This window comes from Pelophylax lessonae, assembly GCF_965119305.1.
Source record: "Pelophylax lessonae genome assembly, chromosome: 2".
Lineage (NCBI taxonomy): Eukaryota > Metazoa > Chordata > Amphibia > Anura > Ranidae > Pelophylax > Pelophylax lessonae.
The window spans coordinates 732,175,262-732,187,447 of NC_138769.1; the positions used below are offsets into that span (position 1 = coordinate 732,175,262).

At 44.3% G+C, this 12,186-nt stretch overlaps 4 protein-coding genes across 4 annotated transcripts; 1 reads left to right on the plus strand and 3 right to left on the minus strand.

The window, feature by feature from the left end:
- Window positions 1-3,359: 3,359 nt before the first annotated feature.
- LOC309547635 (histone H2B 1.1) lies at window positions 3,360-3,740 on the minus strand (the record flags this gene model as incomplete). Its single annotated transcript, XM_082247512.1, has 1 exon — window positions 3,360-3,740. The coding sequence occupies one exon, from the start codon at window positions 3,738-3,740 to the stop codon at window positions 3,360-3,362; it is 381 nt and encodes a 126-aa protein (XP_082103638.1).
- Window positions 3,741-4,068: 328 nt separating this feature from the next.
- LOC309548334 (histone H2A type 1-like) lies at window positions 4,069-4,461 on the plus strand (the record flags this gene model as incomplete). Its single annotated transcript, XM_082248272.1, has 1 exon — window positions 4,069-4,461. One exon carries the CDS (start codon window positions 4,069-4,071, stop codon window positions 4,459-4,461), a length of 393 nt encoding a protein of 130 aa, XP_082104398.1.
- Window positions 4,462-5,910: 1,449 nt separating this feature from the next.
- On the minus strand, window positions 5,911-6,222 carry LOC309547645 (histone H4; the record flags this gene model as incomplete). Its single annotated transcript, XM_082247522.1, has 1 exon — window positions 5,911-6,222. The coding sequence occupies one exon, from the start codon at window positions 6,220-6,222 to the stop codon at window positions 5,911-5,913; it is 312 nt and encodes a 103-aa protein (XP_082103648.1).
- A 4,910-nt stretch (window positions 6,223-11,132) lies between these two features.
- LOC309547593 (uncharacterized protein) lies at window positions 11,133-11,780 on the minus strand (the record flags this gene model as incomplete). Its single annotated transcript, XM_082247466.1, has 1 exon — window positions 11,133-11,780. The coding sequence occupies one exon, from the start codon at window positions 11,778-11,780 to the stop codon at window positions 11,133-11,135; it is 648 nt and encodes a 215-aa protein (XP_082103592.1).
- Window positions 11,781-12,186: the final 406 nt, after the last annotated feature.

A 12,186-nucleotide genomic window follows, 5' to 3' on the forward strand; every position in this document is an offset into this window, starting at 1 on the left:
AAATGACTTTTGTGGACAATAACAGAGCGATTTGTGTCACTGCAGATGACGATCTCTATCTGCCCCTACAGCACAGACTGGATAACCTGTCCCTATACTGAAGAAAGACTGGACCTTTTACCGATATACCAGCCCTGAAAAGGACTATTGTGGACATTAACATAGCAATTTGTGTGACTGCAGCCGATCTCTAACTGCCCCTAAAGCAACCACTGGATACATGTCCCTAACCTGAAAAGAGACTGTAGAAGGCCTATACGGAAATACCAGCCCTGAAAAGGACTTTTGTGGATCTTCACAGCGCTATGTGTCTAGAAAACTCTCCCTGATGAGCACAGCAGACCTCTCCCTACACTGGCAAAAAGAGGAACGTGAAATGGCCGCCAGGTAAGGGCTATTTATAGGGTAGGGGGACTGTCCATGTGCTGAAATGTTTCAATTGGCTGTCCTGTTCCACCTGACGGCTGTGTCATGGGTCAAAGTTTTCCCCAATGTAAACTAATATGGCCGCCGCGAAGTACGCCATGTGTTCGCAAATTTGGCGGTAGCGAACAAGCAAAATTTGCCGCGAACCGACCGCCGGGCGAACCACAAGGCCATCTCTATTAAGTGGTTAATGCTAGCAGCAATATATTGTTTGAACCAATAATGTGTTAGTTTATAGACATTATTTGAGCAGCAAACACCACTTGTTGAAGATTTCATTGTTTGGTGGGTGAACCTGCTCTAAAGGTGCAAACTTGATCTTTGGACACATTTGTGTGTGTGTGTGTGTGTGTGTTGGTGGGGGGGGGGGGGGGGGTTGGGGGGATTTTTGTATAATTTTCAGGTCATTAATCTCTTTTCTTGTGCTTTTCAGGGGATTTATTGCTCTAGTTGACTAAATTCAAATGTTAATATTTACTCTGTAGCACTTAAAACCCTAACAAAAAAAAAAAAAAAAAAAAAAAAAAACATAAATAATAATACTTTTAAAAAAGAGCATTTTTTATTTGTCCAGCCTTGTTCCCAGAGACTTTAATGACGTTTGTTGTCCAGCTCCGAGGTTATGCGATGTTCGGAAGTTATGGAGCGAAGGGGGGTGCAGGATTGTAGATTGTATGTAACTTCACCAATAAATGAGCTAAACATTTCTGTGAAACAATTTTCTACTTTTAACTTATATAAAGGACTGTTATCCGAGGGGATATTATTGTAATCAGATTTGTATGTAGCTGATACTTTGTACATATTTTTGTCATTTACCTATCAGGCATCTCATGGATTTAGCTATGTACATTGATCTGTTGCTGATTCTTTAAATAGATACAAATAGACAAAGATTTGACTGGGCTGACAGAGTAGATACAATGTTTTGTTTTTCTTGCTTCTATTTCCCATTGTGTTGCGAGTTAAGAGCTCCACGATCTTCCCAAATACAAAGTAACAATTTTATGGCGGGAGATTGTTGAGAATCTGTTATTGTAACAATGTTTGAGTGAGGCATCAAAGTTTAGTAAGCTCTGCCACCTTGTGGTCATTCCAGGTACAACACTTCGGTGTGTGCAGTACAAGGAGATGAATAGGAAGTGGCCAGAAAGTGCAGATGATCTCTGCAAAATTATAGCATATATAGAAATTATTCTGACTATATATATATATATTAATCGTAGCATCATAAACGTGTCACCCCCGTCTCTGTACAAAGAGCCGTTCATACACAGTTTTTATTCCTATTCTTCAATAAGGATAGATTTGATCAATGTGATAAATTGTATTATTACTGTCAGGTAAAGGGCACTCTAAAAGCAAACACTTTGTCTTCTTATCGCACTCAGACTTGTAATACAGGTGAATAGTAATGAGGGGAAATGTGATCACAGGACATCATTCTCTCATCTATTTTCATTCCAATCTTTTCTATGCTGATCGTCTACTCACCGCTAAACTCCTCCAACCAAAACCATGCACACCTACATAGAGCTCCAATGTCAGAACACATTGTATTCCAGATTTCCCCTCTTTGCTATTAATAGACCACGCCTATGATGGCTCCGAGTTGCTATATTTAAATCTCCCGCCATAATTTAACTGGCCGTTAGGAAGATTCAGCCGCATTATACCGCTAAAGCCGACATTGTAGAAGTTCTATTCATAGATCTGTTCATCTTCCTCCAAATGACGTCACTTGTGTCGGTTTTCAGCTTCAAATTTTTCCACCAAAGCGGTAAAATCCTCGAATATTACTGCCACAAGCCCGCCAAGTAAACCCAATCATTTTTTTTTCCCTGTTACCAAACCCAACGGATCTTCTCAGAGCCACCCACTTCTATCTAAGAAGGAGCCGGACATACATGTGTGGGAGATCTGATTGTATATTTAGACACGGAAGATTGCGATCCTGAGAACATATGGAAATGCTTTACATTATTCAATAATCTTCCAATTTCATTTCTGTTTATTCCGTACTAATCTGCCTACAAATAAAGTGTTAAAGATATTTCTCGGATAAATGTCTCATCTGATGATCTCAGTGGGATTTGGTGTTATAATGGGACTGATTATTTGTCTGTAACGTTTTTCACAATTCAGGCGGGAAGATTTGAAAATGGCTAATTCAGATCTGAGCCAATCAGAATTGTGAGCGGTTTCATTATCAGTCTTCATTGGTCAGCGATGTCTTTAGGAGGAATCCAAATAATTTTTGGAGATTTTTCTCGGTTTTCAGCCCAGAAAACATTTGTTCCGTAGACTTTTCATAGATCTCTATTATAGCAAACATCTAATAGCAGTGCAAAATCAAAACAATAATATTTCTACATATTTCCTGGAAGTGAAGGGACCGTCCCGGAAAGAGTGATATTTTCTATGAATAATATTCAGTGTCGGATTAGCCGATCTGAGATGACTGAGCAGATACAATGTTTCACTTTTCTTGCTTCTATCCCCCATTGTGTTGTGGAATAAAAGCTCCACGATCTCCCCAGATAAAGGAACAATGTAAGGCGGGAGATTGCGGAGAATCTCTCATTGTAACAATGTAGCAGAAGTGATTAGAGCAGTTGGGTGTGTGCAGTACAAGGCGAGGAATAGGAAATGTATAGAGCCAGGAAGGGGAGACGATTTCTGCAATAAAGAAGGATGAGATTAGAAGGAAGGTTTTATTCATTCCCCTTCCAGTCTGACCGACCTACTTCTCATCTCAAGATTATTAATGATGTTATTTTGAGTTCATTTTCTGTTATCCGGACAGCTAAAACTTGTAAAGGTAATAAATTGTACGATATATGAAGATTGTATGACAGCTCGGTTGTGTAGTATGTGGGTGGCTCTTAGAAGAGCCTTTGTGTGTTGTTGGGGTGATGGGTGGGGGAGGGGTATTACTTGGCGCTGGTGTACTTGGTGACGGCCTTGGTGCCCTCGGAGACGGCGTGCTTGGCCAGCTCTCCGGGCAGGAGGAGGCGGACGGCGGTCTGTATCTCCCGGGAGGTGATGGTGGAGCGCTTGTTGTAATGAGCCAGGCGGGAAGCTTCGCCGGCGATGCGCTCGAAGATGTCATTGACGAAGGAGTTCATGATGCTCATGGCCTTGGAGGAGATGCCGGTGTCGGGGTGGACCTGCTTGAGCACCTTGTAGACGTAGATGGCATAACTCTCCTTCCTGCTCTTCCTCCGCTTCTTGCCGTCCTTCTTCTGGCTCTTGGTCACGGCTTTCTTGGAGCCCTTCTTGGGCGCCGGGGCGGACTTGGCTGGTTCAGGCATGATAAGGGATAAGAAGAATGTTTCCTCCGCTCTGAGAAGAGAAAAGTGTGCTGGCGCCGCCCTCATGTGCTGCTTATATAGGCGGTCCTATGCAAATGAGCCTCTATCCTCCTCACTCTTCTATTGGAGGACTCAGTCATGTGATGAGGAGTGACGTCATGATTTCTTTCCTCATTTACTGATTGGTTTAGATACAAACCTAGAGAGCATTGGCTGACTTCAAACATGGCCAATCATAGGGCGAGACGTCATATCATTCAGCGTATAACAGGAAAGGGAGCGGCTCCAGCCATTCACATCTCTTTGAGAACTCCAATATCACAGAATCATGTCTGGTCGCGGCAAACAAGGAGGAAAGGTTCGGGCTAAGGCCAAGACCCGATCATCCCGGGCTGGTCTGCAGTTCCCAGTCGGTCGTGTTCACCGCCTGCTCAGGAAGGGTAACTATGCCGAGCGGGTCGGGGCCGGAGCTCCCGTCTATCTGGCCGCCGTCCTCGAGTATCTCACCGCTGAGATCCTCGAGCTGGCCGGCAACGCCGCCCGCGACAACAAGAAGACCCGCATCATCCCCCGACACCTCCAGCTGGCTGTCCGCAACGACGAGGAGCTCAACAAGCTGCTCGGGGGCGTCACCATCGCCCAGGGAGGAGTCCTGCCCAACATCCAGGCTGTGCTGCTGCCCAAGAAGACCGAGAGCCACAAGGCTGCCAAGACCAAGTAATCCCCACCGGTTCACCCACATCACCCAATACAACAACGGCTCTTTTCAGAGCCACCCACATCTACATACAAAGAGCTGCATACATCTGCATTGTTATTCGGAGATCTGATTGTAACAATGAAAGATTGCATTTATTTTCCACGTAGGAAATAAAATACTTACTATGACTAGAAGGTGTGATTCCCCATGGGGGGGAACAATGTCTTATGATGACACGTGGCAGTAATAAGAAATGATGATAGATGTTTATATTGGAACGCTTTCAGTGTCCCTTTATAGAGCAATGTCCTCTCATTACAGGGACTCCTCTTCATTCTCCTCCATCCTTTACTTCTCATCACAAATCATTCTAGAAATAACAAACAATTCTTCTCTCACCTGAAAAGGAACCCCCCCCCCCCCCCCCTTCACTCTCACCGCAACACAAATATACATTGTCATGTCATGTCACAGTTCTGATTGCTTCAATCTTCATGTTTCCCGCCACAATTCTCTCTACACTTCCCATCCTCTCACATCTACCATCACGATAATACAGCAGCTTTCATCAACGGTCCCTTTATTTCACAGTGCAATTCCACAACGATAATCCATACATTGATAAACGTCCGTTTTGTTGTTTTATACTTCAGAGTCCGCCCTGCTGTAGAGATGATTAGAAAGTCACTGAACACGTGACCTCTACTCTGAGAAAGGAGAGAGATCGCACACTTTCTTTGTACTCCTCATAGGAAAGACATTAGTGGCTGGCTGTGGGATTTCCCACAACTCTGATTGGCCAATATTTCAAATTTCACCCGCCTGAATTGTGTAAATCGTTACACAAAAATCCATTTCTTTTATACCGCCAAATCCGACCCTGAATACTGAGATCAGCAGAGGAGAACTTTGATCGGAAAAACAGATCAACACTTTAATTTCAATCAGAATAGAGAGGGGTGACCGGATTATTACTGACCAAAAAATGTACTTTATTGCAAGTGCTCGGAATCCACCGCTATACACAGAACACGACAGTCACATGACTTCTACCTGTCTTTATGATGAGAAAATAGAGTAATGATCATCTAGAAATGTCACTGAGCGATATTTATTGTCCCCTTATCACACCCCGAATATTTCTATAAAGAAATGTGAGGTGACTGGGAATAATGCCTAAGAAAGGGGTTTATCGGTGTCTCAACAAGCCACCTGAAAAAGAATAAAGTGATCTAACGATATTGTAAGCGGAGAGAATATAGACACTAGATCGCTTCGATCTGTTGTATTCCAAGTAAAATAAAGTTGTACAATCGGATTAATATGGGTTTAGCTAAAAAGCTTTCATTCCGACGTGCTAAAAGTTGATCTTAGAGAAATGAATGGTTACAGCTCTTTGTATGAGAAGGTGGGTGGCCCTGAGAAGGACCTTTGTTGGGGTGAAGTGGGGTAAGCGGTGGATGTTGGGGTTTAGCCTCCGAATCCGTAGAGAGTGCGGCCCTGGCGTTTTAGGGCATAGACGACATCCATGGCGGTGACGGTCTTCCTCTTGGCGTGCTCGGTGTAGGTGACGGCATCGCGGATGACATTCTCCAGGAAAACTTTGAGCACTCCGCGGGTCTCCTCATAGATGAGACCGGAGATGCGCTTGACACCCCCTCTGCGGGCCAATCGTCGGATGGCGGGTTTGGTGATGCCCTGGATGTTGTCCCGGAGCACCTTCCTGTGGCGCTTAGCGCCTCCTTTCCCCAGACCCTTTCCTCCTTTACCGCGACCAGACATCTCCAAGCTCTTCGTGTATCAGACGAATGTGAAGGAAAAGCACCCAGCCTCGCTTTATATGCAGCTTAGGCGGACCTGATGGAGAATAAGGGGGAGGGGTTGGAGGAGGGAGTGTCCTGACATCACAATAAGTCCGCCTCTCTGTGCTCTCAATCATCCAATCCTCAGCAGTTCCGTGATTTGAATTTCCCGCTCGATGATGCTCTTTGTTCAATAGAAAGAACAACATTTCACTCCTTTTGGGTGACCATTGGATGTTACCTGATCATCATTACTGGTGAGGTCATGTCTCTGACGTCACCCAGGATCCTCCAAATAAATGTCCTCACTACATACTAAGACATCGGAATATTCACATTCAGTGAATAAAATATAATAGTATCCTAATATAAAAAAAAAATATATATAAAATAATATATTATGAAGTACATAGAAATCGCAAAAATACCATAAAATGCAGCATTTGTAACACCCCCACCCCACCCAAAACGAGACATAATACCTCCCAGCTTTTAGTAGAGTGCAGATCTCCTAGATAAATGACCCCAACCGGAAAAAAGAAAGAAGAATACCAGAGATGTGAGCGCACTCAAATGTCCATACAACTGCCCTCCCCCTTTTTTTCCATCAATATGGAAACTAAAATTCTTCTAGCCACCCCAACATTTAGACAATTGTCTTATGAAGAATTATCAGTTTTCCAATATTTTCTAGAAACCCATTTCCTTCCCAATAATTATCACAATCGTTTAGCTGACTTTTTATTACATATTTTGACCAGAGAAGATGTTAATAATAATAATAGATGTTCCAACACCTTTCACTGGTGACCTTCCTATCCAGATTACTATATAAAGTCCCCACAATGAACGCTCGGCTCTGGGTTCCTTCAGGTCATAGATAGATTGGGACATCTAGAACCCTTTGCTGATCTCTCACAAGTCATGTTCCCCCAGAGTCCTGGAACAGATGAGATGTCACACATTGTATTATGTCTCCAGAATCCCGGATCTCTCATCATCTTCTATTAGAATGGGATAGGACCCGGCACAGCTGCTGCACATAACCAGAGGGGTACAAACCAATTCCATCCCTCAGTGCTCATACACCAACCAATCTCACCCCATCATTGCACTGTATCAGTTAATGTGTTATTCTGCAGCAATACACCCTGGATCAAACATGCCCTATTCTCAGCAATCACATCTTTTAGCCTACTTGTTTAATTAGAGGTGTACCACCGTATAGACAAATGGATCATTCATTACAGATCGATCTTAGATCCACATAAGATGATAGATAGATAGATAGATAGATAGATAGATAGATAGATAGATAGATAGATAGATAGATAGATAGATAGATAGATAGATAGATAGATAGATAGATAGATAGATAGATAGATAGATAGATAGATAGATAGATAGATAGATAGATAGATAGATAGATAGATAGATAGATAGATAGATAGATAGATAGATAGATAGATAGATATTCGGTCTATCTATCTATGTGTGGTGAAAGGTGCAGTAGCGGCACACCTATTATAATGATTACACAGGGATTTGATTGAAAGGGGAATGGGAATTCAGCAATAGGTGTTAGGGTTTAATACTGATCCACATGGGACATCTAGAAATAATGATCGCACTGAGCGATCCCTCATCTGCCGACTTCTAAAGGTTTTATCTGACACAAAAAAAAAAACAATGCAAAATAATCCGATAAATTTTGCAGTCTGGATGCCATTTCCTCAGATCTTCAGCTATGAATTGTAATTCTGTTATCAAACTGCACACACTAATCCGTTTTATTCTTTTCCTATGGATTCGGAAAGGAAGCCATGAAATTACATTGTATCTCTTCACAGATCCCCGCACGGAAGTCATTCCTCTTTTTACCAGCAGGTGTCAGTGTTTCTCCTCCATAGAGAATACTTTGGAGCAGTTTAGTTCAATTTCATTGAAATGGATCTGATAGAAAACTTCCTGAGCGCTGATCCATCTGGAAACAATGACACCGACTGATCCCAGATCTGCCCGGAGCAGGGAGGGCAATGCTGGGGGGACGATTCATTGTCTGCTCAGCGATCTGTCCCTCCATGTTAGTACAGAATTGTGCTGGATGGAAGAAGCCGTGCAAGTCAACTTTCTACTTGTTATTCACTAAGAACGGAATAATAAGATCAGTGAGATCGGAGGAGGATTTTATGTCCTCTCATTTACTGCATTATGGAGAAAAACTGTCCAATCTCAGATCTTCTAATTCTTACACCGATTAGGAATTCCCGACCTTTTTTATTTTATATCATATTTCTGATGAATATTTTCTCATTTGGCAGGAAGGAAAACTGATAGAAAAGATCCTCAGCCATTCAATACTCCGAAGAGAATTTCATTTACTTTGTAACTAGAAACAAGCAAAATGTTTACAATGTTTCTAAGAGGGGACAGATCTGCTTCTTCAGACATGAAATATTTGTGTTATTGATTCATTGTACATATCTGGCAGTGCCATGATTTCTACCAGTCCTTTCACTTTTTTCTTATTCTAGTTTTAATATGAGGAAATCTGTAACTGCTACATGTCTGATAGAGGTCAGTTCCATGATCCTACACAGATCTGATAATGAAACATGGAATCCTTTATTTCCCATCATATAGAAAGGTAGAGATCTACCGCCAATCCATTCTCACAGTCTATAATTCCTAAATCTATAAGGAGTCTCTAATCTTTGAATATAAAGATATTTCTGATCAATGTTTTCTCTTTTTTGGTAAAAGGGAAGAGCTTGTATGATGTGAAGAAAACATCTCTACTTACAAAGATATAACGTGCAGATTTTGGCGGGCATTTTAAAAATGCCGCTTTTTTTAAGAAAACCAATCATGAAAAGGGCTGTGCTTTAATTGTCCAATCAGAAGGCAGTGATGTGTATAAATGGCTCCGCAGAGCGGCAATGATTCACATTCACTGTTCCAGCAGAGAGTTGAGTAAAGATGGCGAGAACCAAGCAGACCGCTCGTAAGTCCACCGGAGGGAAAGCTCCCCGCAAGCAGCTGGCCACCAAAGCCGCCCGCAAGAGCGCCCCGGCCACCGGCGGAGTCAAGAAGCCTCACCGCTACAGGCCCGGCACCGTGGCTCTCCGAGAGATCCGCCGCTACCAGAAATCCACCGAGCTGCTCATCCGCAAACTGCCCTTCCAGCGCCTCGTCCGAGAGATCGCCCAGGACTTCAAGACCGACCTGCGCTTCCAGAGCTCCGCCGTCATGGCTCTGCAAGAGGCTTCCGAGGCTTATCTCGTCGGACTCTTCGAGGACACCAACCTGTGCGCCATCCACGCCAAGAGGGTCACCATCATGCCCAAAGACATACAGCTGGCACGCCGCATCCGCGGAGAGAGGGCATAGAGGGGGAGCGGAACCACCACCCCTACTACTACTCCCATCATCCCAACACAAAGGCTCTTTTCAGAGCCACCACATCCTCCTATATACAGAGCTCTATATATCTATTACCCCGAATGCAGGGCGAATCCAAACCACTTGCATTACACTTTTATTTATATATATTTATTTTCAGATGAATGTATGGATCGGTTCCTCGTGCTGTAATAGAATTCTAGTGATGAGTTTTTGTACAATGATCACACCGAGCCAATTTACCCCGCCGGGGAGATCTCCGCTTCCCTCTTTTCTTCTCCCAACTCCAGTCTGGAAATTCTCATCTTATCCACTGAAGAGAGAAGCTTCGCTGCATTCCTTTCTCCTTTTATCTAGACCCTGTATTACTTTTATATCCGTTCAATGATAATAGTTTTCAACTGATAGAATTGTAGCCGATTTGTCGGAGACATATTTCTAGAAGCAAAATTCGCCTTTAAAAGTACAAAAGTTCGATGGGGGGTTCGGTATTTATTCATTAATGCAATTATTTCCATCATCAATCCATCACAAAGTAACAACTCATACCTTTTATGAACAATCTATACTTGGATAATCTCCTCTGCTTTTCTCTAACCCAATACAATAATTCCCGGATAGAGAGGGGGAGGGGAACACAGCTACACACTGACTTCCCATCCACCATTTCTGTGTCTCATTTTTACACCTAACAATAATTTCATCAGATTTTCTAGATACTTCTATCGGTTTTCTCTTGGCAAAGATAGAGATGTGGTGATTGATCAGCTGAAGAGAAAATATTGGGGGAATAAACCGGCGTCCACATGGGGGTGTCACTAGGGAAGGGGCAGTCATGTCCTCTACTAGCACTGTGTAATGAGAGGAGATCAGAGCCGGCCGGGGCTGCACACATGGAGAGACTGGAAGGAAGAATATATCCCATATTGTATAGAAAACAAATCATTGCTGCGGAGAATCCGGGGAACTCCCCTGGAACCCCTTTGTTCCCATTATTAGTTTATTTATTCCCAATCTCCCCTCTGGGAGGGAACTGTTACATTAATCAAAGCTGTGAGATTTTGGCGGCCAATTTGAAAATGCTCCGCTGCACCAATCGGTTGCTTGTGCTTCATTTGTCTACCAATGAGAGCTTTTAGAGAAAACTGCCGAATGATCGTTTTCTAGATGTGACACCGGGGATTGCATAACCGATATCGATGCACACACGATGCGTTCGGATCTCCCGCTGTATGAATGTATGATGGAATTGTTCTATAGAGGGGATTGTGTAGGGTTGCGATGTGTGAGGAGGAGGTAGGTGGGTGGCTGTGAGAAGATGAGGTGTAAGTAGTCAGTGTAGAATGTGATGAGGATGTGGAGGTAGGAGGTATAATGAGGCTCCTGGTCGGTGTTCGGTATGTAGAGCTCTGTTAGGAGGAGGTGGGTGGCTCTGAGAAGAGCCTTTGGGGGGTGTAGATGAAGGAGGCCTCCGGCTGCTGCTTGGATTTATTTCTTCTTCGGAGCGGCCTTCTTGGGCTTGGCTGCTGCCTTGGGTTTTGCCGCCTTCTTAGCCGGACTCTTGGCGGCTTTTTTGGGCTTGGCTGCAGCTTTGGGCTTCTTGGGGCTCTTTGTCACCTTCTTGGCAGCTGCAGCCTTTGCCGGTTTCTTGGCCGCTTTGCTGGCTGCCTTCTTGGGGGATTTTACTGCCTTCTTGGGGGACTTGGCCGCCGGTTTCTTAGGGGACTTGGCTGGCTTTTTGGCCGCAGCTGCTGGCTTCTTTTTGGGGGCTTTCTTGGCCTTGTCGCCCTCTTGCTGCTTCTTGTTGATCTTGAAGGATCCGGAGGCGCCATGTCCTTTCACCTGGACGAGGCTCCCCTTAGTCACCAGCGCCCTGATGGCGACCTTGAGGCGGTTGTTGTTCTTCTCCACATCGTATCCTGAGGCGGCCAGGAGCTTCTTGAGGGCGGCCAGGGAGACCCCGCTGCGCTCTTTGGAAGCGGCCACGGCTGTGACGATGAGCTCGGACACGCTGGGACCGGACGGCTTCTTGCTGCCTTTCTTGGCTCCTCCGGCTGCCGCCTTCTTAGCCGGCTTCTTCTTGGCTGCGGGCTCCGCTGGAGGAGCGGCGGCTGGGGCGCTCTCAGTCTCAGTCATGATTCTAGAAAGTCTATTGGACAGATAAACTTCCCCACTCACCTCTTCTGGGATTATATAGTTAAACTTCCTACACTGCTATTGGTCGGTACACAACAAGCCTCACGCTCTGCTATTGGTTACACATCAGACACGCCCACTCAGTATCATGGAGTAGTTGGAGAATCTTCTCTCTCTTGTTGTGTTTCCCCGGTAGATAGAAAACCGACTTTTATCTGAAATAGAACGCTGCCCGGTTTTCATCGGGGACCCGATCTGCTCACTGGACTGTCACTTATCGGGGGTCACTTACAGCTGTCAGGAGCTGCTGAGGAGGCTGAACACAGAGGCTGCAAAAACCTCCATCATCCTGAGTGTGTGTCCCATTCTTCCTTCTATCTTCTTTTCTACACAGAAAACAATCTTC